Source organism: Fusarium tjaetaba (assembly GCF_013396195.1).
Source record: "Fusarium tjaetaba strain NRRL 66243 chromosome Unknown NRRL66243_c0000085, whole genome shotgun sequence".
NCBI classification, from domain to species: domain Eukaryota; kingdom Fungi; phylum Ascomycota; class Sordariomycetes; order Hypocreales; family Nectriaceae; genus Fusarium; species Fusarium tjaetaba.
Genome location: NW_023501281.1, coordinates 1 through 14,538, shown reverse-complemented (window position 1 = coordinate 14,538; position 14,538 = coordinate 1). Strand labels below are relative to the sequence as shown.

The following is a 14,538-nucleotide window of genomic DNA, read 5'->3' as shown; positions in this document are numbered from 1 at the left end:
GTTCTCTGCTTCTTCCATCTACCTGGAGCCGGTGCGGCAGCTAGACAAGACGTTCTTCTCTTTCGGGCCTGAGTTGGCGCAGTTGCTTCTGGCCCATACAGATCACCAAGATCAAGCTCCGTAGCATAGGGGCTCTTCATATCGGCTATCATGGGAGTGCCAGGATAACCACTGGGCCCTGCTGGAGAGACGATACCGCTGAGAGAAACCAGAGTCTCTTCGATGCCCGAGTAGCGGTGGTAATCCTTTGGTGTAGCTAGCTCTGAGACAGCCTCAATAGAGGTCAGATCCTGGTCGCCATCACCTGTGCCCATTATCATGCTTTGGAGCGACATCCGCGAACTCCTCCTGCTACTATTGAGGTACACCCGTAGATCGAAGCATTGACGACATGATGGATGTAACGGAAAGCAGTTTGCCTCATCACGATGCTGCGGAAGTTTAGGGCGTGACTGCTGCCCACACTTTTCCTGGATGTCGTCGAAAATGTCTGCGATGGGAGTGAAGTAGGTGACACGTTGTCCGGGCCCCCAATAGTTATTGCGACCCCATACTTGACCGATTAGGCCATTTGTATTGGCGTCAACAACTCCAGCGCCACTGTCGCCGTTGACACCAATGCCTCCACGTATCCAGGCATCCTCATCCTCTTGCGGCCATGGTTCCTCGATAAACCACTCTCTCGTAGCCTTCTGCGTCTGGTTCTCTACCCCAGATACATACGCAGGGATCTCGCAAATCTGGCCTCGCTGATAACCAGATGTTCGACCGCTAGACAGAACATCTGCACCTGGCACGATAGCGGTTGTAGTAGCTATGGTTGGTTCCTGAGTTGGAGGTTGGGTTTCTGAAGGGAATTTGCGAAGGATGTTTGCTTGTGAAGTACGGGCACCGATGAGAGCCCAGTCTGTTACGACAAGGGGCTTGTCCATATCACACTCATCCCAATAAGGATCATGTGAAATTCTCGTTGTCTTGAGGTTCAGACCTGACGTGACCTCGAGCCTACCAAGCCTGAAGTTCGTCTCCTGGGCCATGGCATCATGTCCCTCGTCAATGCATCGCTTGCGATCTTGGGAAGATGGATGCTCAACCTCCACTTGAGCGAGCTGTTGGTAGGCCTCCATGAAGGGATGAAAGTTGCCCAACCAATAACTCCCACCACCAACGGTGATGCAAGGACCAAGAGTAGCAGTGCTATCTTCAAACATCCCATTTCCTGTCACACCGATACTGTCACCCATGCAAGGATCGCGAAAGAAGTAGGGGTTTCTCGCGGCACAAATATCGTCCTTATGATCTTTGCCTAGGCCACGAGCCCAGGTAACGGTACGATTAATCTCCCCCTGCGTAAAAGCAAACGTGACTAGCTTGGAAAAGTTGCTGGGAATAAGATCTTGAACGTGGCTAACAATGATGATCTTTCGAGCACGAGAAATAGTTTTGGGGGCCATGATACAAATTCGCCTCATCTGTGGGGATTTGCCTCGAGTGACAGTGACTACGTGACGGGGCCCAACCCAGAGAGGCAGGTATTGGGAAAGAAATGGAAGAATGGCGTGTTCGAAGACAAGAGGAAAGCTCGTTACTTCTATACACCGTGAGGCTCGCCCTCTGATAAGGTCTGTTGGACTTTCTGCACTTCGTGGAGTGCCTTTGATAGTCAGTCTGTGAGCTATTGAGGTAAGGGAGAGTTGATAACCTTACCAGCATTCTTCCTCGCTCGCTTCTCCACGACCTCCTGTAGACGATCCTGACATTGACGCTTCGTCTTAACCATATCCATAGACAAATCTGTGTCATGATCTCTGTTCTTTCTTTTGAGAGACGCAAGAGAAGTGGTGGGCTTTTCATTTGACGAGGACCTGTTGCCCGTCTCCATGCTAGCTATCATCTTTGCTGGAAGCTCCCATTCCTTTGCATCATCTCTACCATCCTCGGGGTGAGCCATGGCTATGTGGGACTGAAGAAGGCGAATACTCTGGAATGTCGTCTCTGTGCAACCGGGTGATGGACAAATGACAAGATGTTTGACTTTGACATGGTAGATAAGTCCGTCCCTGGTGGAAAAGCTCGGCTGGTCACAGCCAGCCCAGTTACACAGATAAGTATGACAAGATTTGACGTGGGATTTGAGGTCCTTGTCAGACGAGAAAGCTCGTTGGCACTGAGGGCCAAGGCAGACGAAAGAAGGTGTCGAATTATCAATGCTGTTAGTTCGCCCACCTCGACTTAGTGGACTCGGACCTCTTGAGCGACCTCTACCGTTACGGACGGTCATTGCATCACTGAATTCGGTCGGAACAGAGGAGAAAATGGAACCAGTAGAAGAAGTATCGGCACTGATGGTGGAAATTGTACTCATCTCTCGCATATCGATTTCACCAGACCAATTGGCACAAGGCTCGAGGCCCAGGTCCAACTGGGCTGGTGATGCAGACCGATAGCAGTCAATATTGAAGTCGGAATGAATCGATTGAATTGGCTGACGGAAGAAATCAAAAGACATGAGACTGGGAGAGACAGTAGTCTTTGACATCGACAAAGCAATTGAAGCCGGTGTCGTGGGAGGCGTCGATACTGCTTGAACGGTCCGATGCTGGACTGTGGGGCCGTGGTAATGGCCGGGACCGTTGAAGTTAACGGCCCCGCGGTGGTCCTTGCGCCTGAGGTTGTTCATTGTGTGAGTTGATTAAATTAACTCACAATGGCTTTGTGAGGCTGCAATTGAGGAAAAACACGGACAAAGTAGATTTTGAGGGGTCGAACAAGGAATGGAGAAAATGCAAAACATCCGGGAACTGGGGGCCTTCCTTTGGTCATAGGGGACTGCGGTTGCCTGAAGAAAGCTGGCGGCCTCTGCAGAGGTGGGCGAACCACTCAGCTACTGCAGTCCCTGAGAAGGAGTCCATTTTGTGTAAGCAAGTGTAAGTGGTAACGCTGACTGATGATGCGGGACATAAAGTACAGGGGGAGGGCCCAGGTGAGCTATGTGGAAAGAAAATAAAACATGAAAATGAAGCCCAAAAGACCACCAGCATTGATGGCATGGCTGATAGTGTCATAAACATGTTGGACTTGTTGACTACTCTTCTCTTCGCTTCTCTTTTTCTCTTTCCTTATTACGCAAAGTACGTTAGGCAGACTGGAGATACCTACTTGGTAGGACTTTTGGCCCCCAACTGTGTTCGATCAACCCCTCACTATTTGGGAGAAGTCCGTAGTTTCATAGGTATTGGCTTGTGGTATAGTGCAGGGGTGTTTTGTGCCTTATGGCAATCGTCGTACTGTAAGAGTTGCTCATACTTCTTATCATTCATTGAGTTATTATTCTTGATTACTGGCCTCACAATATTCACCTCTTTTCTTATATCTAAAGTGTCTTGCAGTTGGAAGTTGCTTGAAAAAAGGAAACCCGTCCTAGAATTATAGTTGACCTAACCAAGCTTCCTTTCTGTAGACATGATATGTAGTTGTAAGGTCGTTATAATCATTCCATTCGAGCAGTATATGTTTATGTAGGTGAGGCACCTACGTAGCAGTGGAGGTTCTGGGGTAGAGAAGTTCCTGAATTATTTCACATTAAAGAAGGGAAGTATCCTTTATCATATATTTACCTCCCTTATGTAGTGTTCATTGAGATGAAGCGATAGACATTCAGGAGTCAAACCTGCCAATATCTTACTGTATAAGTGCCTTGAATCTCGAACTTCCTCTATCAATATTATACTCTCTATTAATGGCCTTGTTGTCTTGAGTTATTATTGTGCTGGGTGCCCTCTAAAGAGCCGAATGATGATCAGTCGCGTTGATAATTTGGACGTTTATTATGTTGCAACGACTATCTGATATTGAGAGAAGAAAACGTCAAGCCTTGCCAACTTACCAAGCAATTTATACCAATATGTTAGCTGGAACCATATGATCTAGAGGTAATCGTATTAGACCGTAAATTCAAATGCTTCGGTCTTATATAGGCAAGTTCCCAAGAAATCCTTTCGCCTGATCAAGTTATTCTCTGGCTCTTGGAATGATCCCCTGGGCACGGAGCTCTTAGGGCCAAATGTGTATCTTGGGCCAGTGATCAGTCTACAATGGCTGTTCGGATAGCTTGCCAGCATTGTCAGAGCCAACGGCACTGGTATTTGATACAAAGTCCGTCTGGGAGGACAAGAAATTAATACGAAGACCCAGCACTTGGAGCATGTTGTTTTCGATCTCGCTGGATATTGTGTCCCCGATAGGACTCCACCTCGGAAACCTGAAGAGCTGGAGATAGTATTCTTGGTATAGGCAGATGGCGTTGTTCTAGCACGCGCAGAAGTATCAAGTGATAGAAGGAAAGAATTGTGCGAGATCATGAAGAAACTTCTTTCTATAATGCTCACCTTGCATCGTCCAAATCATTATGGGGTATGATAATTATGCTCTAAACCAATTCTACTCTTCCACTACTGTCTTCATTATAGTAATCAACTCAATTGTAACCATCATGACGCCGTTCATAAACCTCTCTGAAGTTCCTCGACCACATCACTAAGCATCCTTAGTCCGTAGAACTTGGCTACCCTCCTCATAACTCCGAGTTTCTTGCTCACGTCTTGTCGCGATACAATTTCCTTCCACTCTCCACTGCAGGTACAGTGTTCCATAAACTCGTTCAGTCTCAGTGCGCCGCACCGGGCACATTTTAGATCCTGTGTTGTCCATTCCACAATCCAGCTCTCTACTATACCCAATAATCGCTCTTCTATGGCGACACGATCGAACTCAGTGCCACAGAAGCCGCAGCACCAAGCAGCACCTTCGCCAAAGAGGTCTTCGTCTCTGCATAGGTCTAGATCTCGCATCATAGTGCAGCTGTCACAAGATATCTGAGGAAGACGAAGGCTTTCTGATGGGTTTGTGAAGGTACCGTCTTTGGAGAACTCGCGCACCTCGAACAAGGCCAGAAGCTCTTTCCGAAGTAATCGAGCTTCAAGTGTGATATTTTTGTCAAGCGATAGAACTTGCATGAGCGATTTGACAAGCTCGAGGATAGGATTTCGAGGGTTGAGATGTGAGCCGGGAAGGGCGGGGAATGTGTAGTCCTGTGCAAGCTCTGGATGAAGTAATTCACGCTTCTGCTTATTGAGGAGGCCAATGATGTCCTTTTTCAGAGGTTTCTCAAAAGCTTTGCCTAATAGAATTTGGCCTTCATGGTCCTCTAGGCCCTTGCTTGGTAGCTGTGTCAGACGTGGTGTGCCATCTGGGTCCCCGTTATGAGGCCGCTTGAGTTGATGCATCAACTGTATGAACTCAATCACCCAGTCCTGAAATGTGGACTGTAGTCGAACAGGCAAGAATGTTGCCATCTGCCAGTGCATGACAGTTTCGAGGTTCTGTTCTTCGGCTTCAATAACCTCCTGACAGGCCTTGCCTCCGTAGTTGAACTCATCGTACCATACAAGATAGTCCCAATACTCCTTAATCTCTAAGTCAATGAAGTGAAAGAGTGGCTTGCTCTTGATCGACTTAATGATATACTCGCTATACGCATATGCGTTGCCAACCTCGGCCTTTGTGGTTTGGAGAATGAGACGATTGGCGTTGGCAAAAATGACCTGAGATCCCACTCGACGGAAGTCAGCCATCAGCTGCTGGAAGGCCTTACGAGACATCATCTGCACATAATAGTGCAGGGCTCGGTCGTACATGAAAGAGTCGGGATTCTCAACCCAGCGAACAAGATGTTGCACGAGAATATCGGCCATAGTACTTCCACGACAGGCTTCAGTCCACCATGCCTTCACCATCTCACGCAGTACCTGAATGCCAGCGTTGGCAAAGGCGTTCTCGGATGCAAGTGTCTCTGAGTCGTCAGCAGCGGGATTGAACGAGACAGAGTCGGCACCCTCAAGCTCGTTGATAAGAGATGAGGTCAGGATAGTGTTGATAGCCAGATTTCTGACATCTATGTCGATACACACGGACGAGAAAGTTCCTGGGTTGTTGACATTTGGCATTTTGACTGTGTCGAGAGGGCCCAGAAGATCGTCCTTTTCATATCCGGCATGATCAGGGCGGGCATCGGGAGACCACCAAAGCACGACTCCATTGGCCTGAAGGCGCCGGGCATAGGCAACATCGATCAAGAATCGGGGATCGTCTCGTTCCAAATTACACAGAGGCACATCGCCGTAACGAGCCAAAGTGGTGAGGTGTAGAATCCAGGACCCAAGACCAAGATAATGACCAACGAGTCGCTTGGCGATGACAGATTGCCACCCAAGAGGAGGTAGAGAGCTATCCCCCACATCGTATTTTAAGGGAAGGACTGGGAACTCTCCCAAGATAGGGACATCATGGATGAGCAGTTTACGTTGAGACGACTGGATAACCATCATCTGCGGTCGTGGCTCATCCTTGCGCATCTTCTTGACGACATCACCTATCTCCAAGTGAGCCTTGCGTCGGGTCGTCACTTGGGTGATCTTGATATGGAGTTTCTCCTGGTAAGTAAAACAATCCTGCCAGTTGGTACCAGCTGCCTCCGCATGCCGTCTAGCGAGCATCTCCGAATACATTTTGGAAATATTGGGAAGATCTTGACCAGAATCCTTGTTCTTCTGCAGAATAACAACATGGGCTTGGTCATTGGTGGTAGAGAAGATACCAAAAATCTGTCGCTCTCCAGTTGTAATGTGAGAAACGTAAATGTAAGCCAGTGGCGACGTCTCGAGATACGTTCGTGTCTTGGCTGGTCGCTTCAGACCAGCCAGATCAAAGCCTTGCTCAAGGCCCTTTCCAAGCACAGCATGTTGTGTCGCGTCAATGGTGCATTGATTTCCAAGACGCAAGACAGCTCGGATGTTCAGGGGTACTTGCTTCTCATATACACCCTCAACACTAGGATGATTAAAGAGGAGGGAGAACTTTTCGCTCTCGTTGAAGTAAACATCCTCCGATACAGTCAACTTGAAGAGATGGCTTGATGGATGACCATTGGGAAGTGTGTAATTGACCTGTTCGACTTCACAGCCATCCACTTCAACATCGGGAAGATCCTTACTCTTGAGATTGAGGAAAACTTGTCGAGGAACATTGACCTTGAGCGTATGAATCTTAGCATCGATTAGGACATATGCCATGACAATACCAGGAGTCTCAGTCGCTTTGAGGTGCAAGACCTGCCAGTTACTCATGTAAGTAGTGTGCGCCTGCTTCATGAATGTTTGCTGAAGATTGTTCACTGCACCGCCTCTTCGGTCACCAAACAATTGCCGTCGACGGATTCTGGCTTGCTTCTGCAACTTCCACTTCTTCTTCTGGTACATCAAGAATGCTTCATAGTTCTCCGAAGCACTTGGCATAACTTCAGGAAGTGCAGACATGGGATCGGGGTTCTCTGCCGGCTCAGGAGACTTGCGCTTCTGAACTGTCGTTGCAGCCTGAGAGGATGCAATGACTGCGTTGACTTGTTTGGGCTTCAAAAGCTTGCTACCGAAATCTTCTACATCATCCAGTCTAGAACCATTGATGTTGGTGATGTCTTCCAGTGGACTCTTTTTGAAAAGATCAGTGAGTTTCTTCTGCTTCAGTTTGTCGTCCTTGATATTGATCCTCCTTTGAAGCCAGTCAGGATGTGGCACTCGAGGTACAGGGTTGCGGACCTTTTGGAGAGCCGCAGGAATGGTGATCAGCTTCTGAATAACAGAGCCCAATCGCTCCAGGTAATAATCCCAGTCAAGCAGTGCACGAGGATCAGTATCAGTGGGCTCCTCCTTCAGCCACTTCCTCAGATATGTACGCTTGACAGATTCCTCCGCAGAGAAGATGGCCACCGGAACAGCCCGTTCTGTAACAGGTGCGTTTTTGGGTCGAGCGCAGATGATGAACTTACAGTTCAGTCCTTTGTCTTTTACCATCTGCTCACCTAAGAAATCTGCCAAACGCTTGGCAGTTGTGATACTGGTTGACTTCTGGTTTCCGTACTCCTCCAGAGTTTTGGACATGCTTCGATTCTCAGAAATGAGTTCCATCAGCTCCTCGTCAGCCAATGTTGTACCCTTGCTGTGTAGAACATCCAGCCAACGGTTGGCAACCTTGGCAACGGCTCCATAACATTCGGCTAGCGTTTCACCTTCGAGAAAGAACTTGAAAATCTGTTGCTGGAAGATCTTGATGAGCTTGAGCTCACCACGACGTTTCACCTCAAAACCTTTCAACTCAGCAAGACTGCCATCATCGTTGAAGACAGCGTAACGCTTCTTCAAGTTTTTGTCTTCTTCTTTCGATGTGGGTAGAACCATGGCTTTATATGGACCATCGACTTCGAAAAAGATGGAGTTGTCGCTGTGTGTTTCGTACTTGAGGGTCTTCTTGTCAACGAGTGTCTGATATTGATGGTTGGTGAATTTTGCATGGACGTGGTGGTTAAGCATAACACAGGGATATGAGATGTTGAGTTTCTTGCCGCCCTTGAGTTTGAAGGAGAAGTTCTCAGGGAAGGTTGCGGGAAGCATGCACCAGATACCGTCGGTATCCAATTCCAGAGGTCGTCCCAGCCGTTCGACCAGTTGTCGAGCCATTTGAATAATGTGAGCACCCGTCAAACAAGTGACGCCAGCCATTTCGAGTGAGTACCAACGAGATCCCTTTCTCATCACATATCCGTAAAATGAATTTAGAATAACCTTGTGAGCCAATTGCAGCGAGTCGTAGAGAATAATCATCTTCTTGGCAGCATCAACCTCGCTCTGGGCAGCACCAGCAGATTGCAAGGATGACGTCTTTCCCTTCCAAACCTTGGCTTTGCCCTTGTAGTCATATCGACGATCACGGAAGTCTCGTACAGTGTTGATATAAAAAGGGTTTTCTCTTTGGCAAATGATTGCCTCTCGCACAATAGTTGTTGAATCATGGATTTTGTGGTAGACCTTCTGAGAATAGAGTTGAAGACGTTTTCGTACAAGATTGGCTTGCTCATCCGCACTGAGTTCCTGGAAGGTTCTCATAGGAGAACTAGGATATTTACCAGGAAACTTCTCGTTCTGAAGGGCATTTTTAATCATGTTGTACTCATCTCGTTTTGGGGGCAAGTACTCTCCTCGCCAAGCCCAAGGTAACCTTCTATCGCATGTCTTTCCTGGTCGATTGAAGTCGCAGGCAGCACAGTCGGACTCTTGAATCATAGAGTCAGGCTGCAATCGGTTGGTTGTCATGATGTTGGGGTACATCGATGCGACATCCAGATGGTAAATCAGGGGTTTTTCGTTACGGTTCGGCGCTTCTTTGAGCTTGTTCAACCTCTCGACGATCTGAGCCTTGACCTCTTCGTAGTTCTCTACATCATCAAAGTTCTTCTTCTCCTCAACTGTGATTACAAATTTGAGGGCAGCATCTAAATCACCGAGGAGCTCGTCAATAGCTCCAGGGTCGACAGCAAAATCCACCGGGATATCAGCTCGAAAGACTCCCGCTTCGATACTTTCAACGTGGCCACCGACGTAGGTCTCTGAATCGAGGAGATGTCCGTCCCAGAAGGCCTCCTTTGGTGTGATATACTTATTCGGAAGTACAATTTCTCGTTGATATGCTTGCACCATCAGCAGCATCTCACAGAGTGTACCAGTTCCCTTTCTCAATACTTCATCACCACTCAAAGGTAGAATCGTACAAAGTGAGAAAATGAAGGGGTGCACGTATTTCATGTACAGATAATATGTTGCAACGGCATCGGAGACGGAGTATTCGGCGAGTGTCTGGGGTCGCTCAGTCGCGTACGGTGTCATCAATTCGGGATCCAGCTCGTCTGGGTCGTATCCGAGCTTCGCGACAGTGACAGCTTTCAGGCCACGAGAACCTTGAGGTAGATACGAATCTCGGTTGACCCAATGGAAGCAGTCCATGTGCACACTGTAGTTACACTTGTACTGATCCTCGTTGTCCTTCTTCCATCCAATCTCTTGATACATATCAATTCCATTGATGCTAGCCCGTGCTTCCACAAAGGGCCAATCGAAAAAGTCACCGTTGTAAGTCGCAATTACGGTAGGCCGTGCTTCCTTGATGTGGAGGAAGAACCTCTCGATGACAGCCTTTTCATCAGGTTCGTTGAAAATCATAAAGGGGCCTGGGTATTCTGGTTTGGGTGTGTAGTCGAAGTCGCCAATGTCTTCTGAAAGGATTTGGCGGTTAGTAATTAAGAACCCTTGGCCATCAATCATGTAAGAAATCATGATGATCTGATCGGTGGCAGCGTCAGGGAATTTCAGAGGCAGCTTTGATGTTTCAATATCGTAAGCCATTACTACAGGTTCAGCCGGCAACGACCTCTCTTCGTTTGGGTAAATTTTGGTGACACCATGTTTGGCTTCAACAAAGTACCACTTTCCGGCTCGTATATCTGGGTGTCCAGGTCAGTAGGTGATTGACAAAGGTTCAAGGCAGAATGGAGGATTGTATGAAAGCAATAATCAGGGCAATGGTGAATAGTGGTCTCATGGCCTTTGAGGGCTCTGAAGTAGCAAATACTTGGTTGCAAACATCATGTAAAGCTTGTAGAAGAGTGTGGACAAGCGTTGATCATACCTAAATCTATCATTACTCGTACATGGTATGGTACATCATATTCTCTTATATCGACGATGAAGTCGCTCGCATCGGAAAGGGCAGTATTCATATTTCGGTCGTCATCTCGTGAGTCATCAAAAAGGTCGAAGTCACCATTTGAGCTGTTTCGTATTAGCTTGATCCTACCAAATATCAGTTGAGCACTTACGTTGCAACCTCGGCGTAGGCATCCATAGCATTCATATTCTTCTTGTTCTTTTCCGCAATAGGCATGATATCTTTTCTCGCAGCCATGAGGTCATTGACATTGGCAAACCTCAACTCCAGAAATGTCCTTCGGTAGCCGAGTAAGTGGTTGGGCATGTTGAGATCGTCTTTCTCAACTCTTCGAATCGACTTGACAACGCCACCTCCGGCAACCCTCTTGACCCATTCTTCAACCTCAGACTCTCGTCCCTTCTTGACAGCGATCAAGAAGTATGGGTCAAATTCCACAGTGGCTTTGAAGGTCGAGCCGTCTTCTTCGATGAAATAGCAGTCGACAGCGGCTCGACCCCCCGGTATCCGTTCGTCCTCTATAGATGTGGGTTGGATGTTGACTAGCCAGCCTTCTCTCTTCTTTCCGCTCTCATAACGCGCAAAGCCCATGTTCTCGTCAATGCTGTGTGCTAGCCGTGTTCGTTCCCATTTCTCGTCTGCCGACGTGGCCTCATTCCTGGACGAGGCCGCGAATGTGCGTGTCCGGTTGCCATGGTAGGCAACTTTGCCTCCGCGGCGGAAGCCCTTCTGAGGGCGACGAAGACTTGTGTTAGGCATCGAGTGTTCTGGGGGGCTCCCCAAAAGGAGTGTGGCTTAACGAGCAGTTGACGATGCTGGGTAACAGAGACTCGACATGGAGAGAGGGGAATTGTAAAAGAGCAGTTGGGAGACAGAAGAAGAAAAGAAATTGAGGGAAAAAAAGTTGTTTGCAAGGTCAACACTGAGCGGAGTGTATCGGTGGAACAAAGTAAATGAAGGGAGTCTCTAAAGACTGGACCGAGATTGGATAAATTGGCAACGTGAGACGCGTTTAGACGCGCCCTCGCGACGCGATTACACCCCACTTTACTTTAATGGATTTTCGACAGAGCAACGAGACGTGCACGGGCCATCAAAGCTCCCGCTACAAGCCTTGCTTGTCAAGCGTCATCGGTCTTATCCCACGTGCTTCTAAAGAAAGTCGAGATTTGGGTGTACGATCTTGTTTATGACACCGATTGCGTCGCACTTATAGCCAGGAATGGCCTCAAATCCACAGGAAGGGCAACCGATGCCCGGCGATAAGACCCTGCATGTCTGGTCGAAACCCATAGAGCAAAACGAAGCTACCACAGTCAACGGCGAGCATGGAGCGACACCGACGAATAATAGGCCAACTATTTCAGAAGCCGTTTCTATGATTAAGAAGGATGATTTTGCGAATGTTGCAAATACTCCTTGTGCTCGACAGGGCTTCATCACAGGAATAGCATCTGGTGCCGGTATTGGAGGATTGAGGTTCGTCCTCAAAGGTGAGTGGACAATGTTGAACTTTGGTTTAAGGCATGGTCTAAAAGGAGTGAAGGAAACCCCGGTAGCGCTGCGAACTGGGCTGTTGGAATGTTTGTTCTTGGAAGTATGGCATCATACGAATGGTGCCAGTACCTACGCCGCGAGGAACGTCGACAAATGAAACGACACATTGAGGTAGTGTCAGAGAGTAGGAGAGAGCAAGCAAGAAAGATCCAAGAGGCAAGGCGTGAGCACGACAAACTGGAGGCTGAAAAGAAGGCAGCAGTAAAGCCATGGTATAAGGTCTGGTGACCATCAGGCTGAGCACAGGCCTCTCCTATGTACTATTATTTGTGAAAGGGTGTGTATCTTATGGATTGGATATAGCTTGGAGATAACATCTCAAGCGCAAAAAAACAAACATAGACGAAAAGAGCAAGTATAAAGAAGTGCTTCCGTGAATTGGGCACCAAATCGTAGTAGTGCTATGATCTCTAAAGACCAGGGTATAAAGCGCCTTGATAAGGCCTTTGATGTACTCCGTATTTGCCAACGATCCCTTCAATTTTCCCCAACCGTGAATCTCCATGGAAGAACCATCAAATTTCTTCGTGATTGATACGCCGCTTTCTCCAAGCCGCCAGAATTAATAAACGCCAAAGGAATCGCAAAAAGAATCTATAGCCACAGCCAGCGTCCCAACAAGCGTTGGCACCAAATACTAAGGCTATCCTGTAGTGATCGCAACGTTCGAAGCCTCCGTATCCGTGAATCTGACCTTTCGCGGCGGTGACTGCTCCTCTGATCGTCCGAACTTGACCCCCGAACCACGACCGCGTCGCTGACTGCGTCGTGCTCGTGCCTCGCTCTCTTCTCGTTTGCGATACTCTGCCATCTGCTGTCTCCGTCTCATGGCGCGTGCATGCGCAAGAGCTGGTGTGGGTTTGAATCCGATACCGTTGATTCCAATACCGTCGTCATCCTCATCATCAGGATCGTAGATGGTGATCTCATCTTCATGCCACGTCAGCGCAGCTCTGACAGGGTCGACAATCTGGACCTCTTCTTCGTCTGGGTCCTCAAAAGGCCGCCGAGAAGGGCGCTTCATGCGGAGTGGCGGCGAGCCCGTTCTCTTTTTGACTCTCGATTTTGACTCAGAAAGCCTATTGATAGACGGGTATGCGTGATGCAGGCTCCCGTGGTTCTGCTTTTGTGGCCAGGGTTCTTCGTGCACGCGAGCTTTGAAAGGTTGCAGTGATTCCTCTGGTGGTAGCACAGACTTTCCGTCAAGACCGTCCACTTCTTGGACAGTTGGAGCTGCATCTACCTCGCTCATAATCTCATCGGGTTTCTGTCGCTTTCTCATCGACTTGTCCTCATCCATGAGATTATCACTGTCTTCGTTGCTCACTGTTGCCCCGCCCCCACTTTCCAGTGCAAGACCACGGAACTTGTGGGCAAGGACCCTTGATCGTGAGCTATCGCTGCCATCTTCTGTGTCTGCTTGAGTTGGGAGTGAAGAAGGGTGAGAGGAAGACGATAGAGGGTCATGCACAAAGGTGAATTGTATAGGAGATGCCCAGGTTTCTTCTCCACGCTTGCGTTTCGGGGTGCTAGAGATGTTTGCTGACGCGGTGGCCATGGCCATAATTCATTGTTTGGCAATTCAGGGCCAGGACGAGTCGAGCCGAGCCCAGCGCCGAGTAGATATTGTCGAAAGCAAAGTAGATAAATCGTTCTAGTTGTTGACGATGCCTTGTCGAGGTACGTTGAAGGGGGGATCAGTTAGTAGGGAGTTTGAGCTGAGTCGATGGCACCTGAACTATCGGTTTTGGTTGCGCAAGCACCACTTGCTACTTGTGACCTTCTGTCAGTACCTGACTTGCTTCACTAGTAATAAACTGTAAAAGGGAAGCGCGAGTGTGACTTGAGGGTATATTCCAATTGGACCTTTTATTCTGTGTTCCAATAATGCCCGAGAATGATAAGAATAGTATTGGATTTCTGTACTGCATGACTACGAATACAAAGCCAAGTAGGTAAGTATCAAGTTCGTAAGAGCCTCGTGATTAACCCGCAAATTCAGCGTCACATTCGGACTTTCGGGTCACGTTGGATCTGGTTGGGCCAGCATCATATCGTAGATCTGCCGCTGATCGCCAAGTCTCAGATGTTTAGAGCATGATAATAGAATCCTAGCATGGCCAACTTGCATGATAATGAAATATGAATCTGTACAGTTGTTATATAGAAATTTGTACTACCTATGTAAAGACCCTCTTACGCCAAAGCTATCTGATGCCGGATGCGGCGTCGTCTTACAGAGTATGATAGCCACTCCAAATCCATACCCTAACGCCATTGTTCCCCCATGTCAAACCACCCCAACACCACTAATGGCAGATCTCAGACCACTGTGCCATCCATTCCGGTGGCTTTGTTGTATAAAATCTG

The 14,538-nt window shown here is 48.1% G+C and overlaps 4 protein-coding genes across 4 annotated transcripts; 1 reads left to right on the top strand and 3 right to left on the bottom strand.

Moving 5' to 3' along the window:
- Positions 1-18: 18 nt before the first annotated feature.
- FTJAE_4371 (DNA polymerase epsilon subunit 1) lies at positions 19-2,680 on the bottom strand (the record flags this gene model as incomplete). The annotated part of the gene is made up of 3 exons (XM_037350768.1): positions 19-40; positions 100-1,654; positions 1,708-2,680. 3 exons carry the CDS (start codon positions 2,678-2,680, stop codon positions 19-21), a joined length of 2,550 nt encoding a protein of 849 aa, XP_037208504.1.
- A 1,822-nt stretch (positions 2,681-4,502) lies between these two features.
- On the bottom strand, positions 4,503-11,370 carry FTJAE_4370 (DNA polymerase epsilon subunit 1; the record flags this gene model as incomplete). Its single annotated transcript, XM_037350767.1, has 3 exons — positions 4,503-10,387; positions 10,573-10,715; positions 10,763-11,370. The coding sequence occupies 3 exons, from the start codon at positions 11,368-11,370 to the stop codon at positions 4,503-4,505; spliced, it is 6,636 nt and encodes a 2,211-aa protein (XP_037208503.1).
- A 463-nt stretch (positions 11,371-11,833) lies between these two features.
- On the top strand, positions 11,834-12,396 carry FTJAE_4369 (Cox20 FAM36A; the record flags this gene model as incomplete). Its single annotated transcript, XM_037350765.1, has 2 exons — positions 11,834-12,104; positions 12,158-12,396. The coding sequence occupies 2 exons, from the start codon at positions 11,834-11,836 to the stop codon at positions 12,394-12,396; spliced, it is 510 nt and encodes a 169-aa protein (XP_037208502.1).
- Positions 12,397-12,811: 415 nt separating this feature from the next.
- On the bottom strand, positions 12,812-13,732 carry FTJAE_4368 (uncharacterized protein; the record flags this gene model as incomplete). The annotated part of the gene is made up of 1 exon (XM_037350764.1): positions 12,812-13,732. One exon carries the CDS (start codon positions 13,730-13,732, stop codon positions 12,812-12,814), a length of 921 nt encoding a protein of 306 aa, XP_037208501.1.
- Positions 13,733-14,538: the final 806 nt, after the last annotated feature.